This window comes from Bombus vancouverensis, chromosome 11 (genome assembly GCF_051014615.1).
Source record: "Bombus vancouverensis nearcticus chromosome 11, iyBomVanc1_principal, whole genome shotgun sequence".
Classification (NCBI taxonomy): Eukaryota; Metazoa; Arthropoda; class Insecta; order Hymenoptera; family Apidae; genus Bombus; species Bombus vancouverensis.
Window position 1 is genome coordinate 838,605 of NC_134921.1, and position 3,752 is coordinate 842,356.

The 3,752-nt window shown below is 35.2% G+C and overlaps 1 protein-coding gene across 1 annotated transcript; it reads left to right on the forward strand.

Annotated features, from left to right (window-relative positions):
• The first annotated feature begins 1,452 nt into the window (after positions 1 to 1,452).
• On the forward strand, positions 1,453 to 3,752 carry LOC143303338 (omega-amidase NIT2-like). The gene is made up of 4 exons (XM_076622701.1): positions 1,453 to 1,923; positions 2,325 to 2,493; positions 2,768 to 3,001; positions 3,153 to 3,752. Exons 1-4 carry the CDS (start codon positions 1,840 to 1,842, stop codon positions 3,242 to 3,244), a joined length of 579 nt encoding a protein of 192 aa, XP_076478816.1. The 5' UTR covers positions 1,453 to 1,839; the 3' UTR covers positions 3,245 to 3,752.

A 3,752-nucleotide genomic window follows, 5' to 3' on the forward strand; every position in this document is an offset into this window, starting at 1 on the left:
CTTATATATCCGTTCGCGGAGAGACGCGATCGCGAGATAGCACGTCAACGAGAGTTGTAAGTTCTCGTTACGATTAAATAATCGACGCCACGAACTGATCGATCCCCTTATTTCGATTATGATAATAAGGGTAGTTCAATGAAATTCCACAGAATTAACACAAATAAATTAATGTTTATTTCAACAACTTATTAACTAGAAAGATATAAAAGGAACAAAAAAAATGTAACTGCGTTTTGGTTGATAAGTAATGCGCGACATACCACATGTGTTGACGGTTCGACTTCTCGAAAAGTTCTGAACGCCTTTCGATTTTTTTCGTTTTTTCTGGAAGGCGACCCCCACTACGTTCGGATCACGCCACATTCTTTTACTGCGAGGTAAAATACGGGCCACGAGTCGACGTTTCTGGAAGTCGCCCTGCTTAATGAACCACGCGCTTGCCACTACAATGTTTGTTTGCCGGGCAGACGCGACGATCCGTCTGCGACATTATAGTGGCGCGATCGATAGTTAAGAATATGACCTATGGTAAGCCGAATGGCGTAACATTCTCCCCCCGTTGAGAGGGTACCGATCAAACTAGGGAGGTGTGGTTGAAGTTCCCATCTCATTTCGTCTCGGTGGCTAGTTGTTCGGGTTTCTCGAGATCGGGTTGAATTGGCAGTGGGACAAGCCTTTTGACGCCCCGATCCAAAATGCTCTTTGCCGTCTGAACTGTAGCTGTCCGGATGACACCATCGGCGCCTGGATGAACCTTGATAACTCGGCCCAGAGGCCAATGCATGGAGGGAACGTTGTCCTCTCTGAGGATGACGATTGTGCCTTTTTGGATGCTGTGTCCACCCTCGCTCCATTTATTGCGGTTGGTTAGCTCGTTCAAATACTCCTTATGCCAGCGGTTCCAAAAATGTTGTTTAAGCTGTTGGATATGCTGCCATTTGGAGAGTCGGTTCGATGGAATGTCTCTGAAATCTCGATCACGTAAGCACATTAATGAATCGCCAATGAGGAAATGTCCGGGAGTGAGGGCTAGGAGATCATTTGGATCGGTGGAGATAGGAGTTAGCGGGCGGGAATTGAGGACTGCTTCTATTTCTATGATAAGAGTATTACGGTGTTAAGTTCATATGTTTCTGTTTCTCCACTCGCGCTGCGCCATAATATCCTTTGATATTTCCGATCCTCTGGTCGTACGAGGAATTGCCGATACATTTTCTCGATGTCGCCAGTGAGTACGTACTGATGAGCGCGGAATCTAATTAATATACAAAATAAATTGTGAATTGATTCGAGAATATAGGATTTCCCCATTTTCATGATTATCGTGATTTTTGTATAAATATATTTTTTAAGATACTAATAATTAGGTACTTATAAATTAGTATTATCAATTATTTTGCATTTATAATTCCGCCTCTAGTATAAGTGTTAATTGAAAACTAACTTTATGTTTCAAAAAGTACTAGCAAAGTCGTTGAGTAACAAGCCACTGATGCTAACACAAATAGCATTGTCGTAATTAAATATTTCTAAATATTCATTTTTCATTTTGAACCTGTAGAAACAATTTATTATATATACTATTAGCTAAGTAATTGCATATTTAATTAAGTCGAAATATAAAACTTAGTTATTTTAATAATTTAAAAAATAAAAAACTGACAAACATTTCAATTTAATTTATGGTTGGAACAAAAGACAGTTATTTTTCATTAATTGAAATATTGCAATGCAGAGTACTTTCCAAAATACGCCGAGAGTATTCCTGATGATGAAACGAGCGTTGCTTCATCGAACGCAGCTAAAGAAAACAACATCTATGTAGTTGGTGGTACGATGCCTGAAATAGAGGGCGATAAATTGTACAATACCTGTACTATTTGGGGTCCCGATGGAACTTTGATAGCAACGCACCGAAAGGTAAGTAATATATTCCTTTATGGCTTTGAATTTGAAAATATTGGGGTGAAGAAAGTGACTCTATCTAGGAATAATTTAGGAATATACATATGTACATACGTATACTATAACCAATTCTATAATTTACGGTTTATAAAATACGTTATGATACGGGAAACGCCCATTTTTGTTGTAATGTGTTTGTTGTTGTATAAATTTTTCACATACTTAAAATATTATTATACTTATTTTTTCTCCTTTTTAAACATTATTAAATGATAAGATTCTTTAATAAAAGAAAGTGATAAAAACGCTGTCAGTTATTAAATAAAAAATAATTAAAGTTTAGGAGTTGGTAACTTTGATATTAAATTACAAAAGTTGCAGCAATAGAATTAGCGACCACATTTTTATGTTATTAGGTACATCTATTCGACATCGACATTCCTAATAAGATTACTTTTCGAGAGAGTGATTCACTCAGTCCTGGTAACTCCCTAACGACGTTCGATGTGAAGGGCTGCAAAATAGGTATTGGCATTTGCTATGATATTAGATTCGAGGAAATGGCACGCATTTATCGGAACAAAGGTACAGTAACTTAATCGATCAATACTTAACTAGCAAAAAATTAAATATCTTTTTTAAATATATTCTATATAAAATTAATATAATCTGTAACTCTGTATAAAAAGAAGCTTAATTTAAAAAACCAGTATATTTGCTGAAAATGAAACAAATAAAAGAATTAAAAGCACAATAAGAGGACTGTCCTCGCATATTCAGAAATGATGGAATGTGAACCGTGCAACTACGAAGTTAATTGGTATTCGGTGGCTTCATATTTCCTGCTTCTCTGGGTTAGGTTGCCAAATGCTGATATATCCAGCGGCATTCAATATGACCACTGGACCACTGCACTGGTCATTACTTCAGCGTTTCAGAGCGAATGATAATCAATTATACGTTGCCTGCATATCACCGGCTCGTGTTCCTTCAGCAAGTTACGTCGCATGGGGGCATACACAGTTGACCAATCCCTGGGGAAAGATTCTTTACGATTTGGAAACTCAAGAGAATATGGCAGTCACCGATATCGGTAATTTACAGCTTAAAATTAAAAGCGAGAGACCCATGATGTAATTAATTTTTAGTCTCGTTAATTTATCGATTTAGCCATCTTCCTCTGTATTTGTTGAATTTATTAGTAAGCATTACTTATTACTTCGTATGTTTCTTTTTTCTAACAGATCTAAAAGTTGTTGAGGAAGTAAGGGCTCAGATTCCTACATTTTCTCAGAGACGTACAGATTTGTACGACACTGTCTGTAAGAAGGAGTAACTCTACACTAAAACAGAAAATGTTTTTTTATAATATTTCTACTACAATATCCTTTTTTTGTGAATTATTACTAATTTCTTATCATTTGTACTAAATGAATGACTCAATTAAGAAAACCAAAACGTTATAAATAATAATCTGTATATCTTGTGTATCAACATGTAATTGGATATTATAATAATATAGGAATGCTATAATAATATAGGATAATAATATAGGAGAATAATAATATAGAATAATAATATATAATAATAATATGCTTTTAAACACCTTTAATATCGATCACATAAATTGTTATAATTCACAATGATTACGCATACATAAAAGACCCCTTGATAGTAAAATTTACGATCAAAAGGCAATTACGTATCGTTTAACAACATTTAATTTATAACACCTTTTAAACATTTAGACAGATTAACACATAACACTTCTTATATATAAACATCAATTCGAAGTTATCAGCTTGGAGAAATTGGTCGATTAATACCTGCAGATTGTCTGTCTC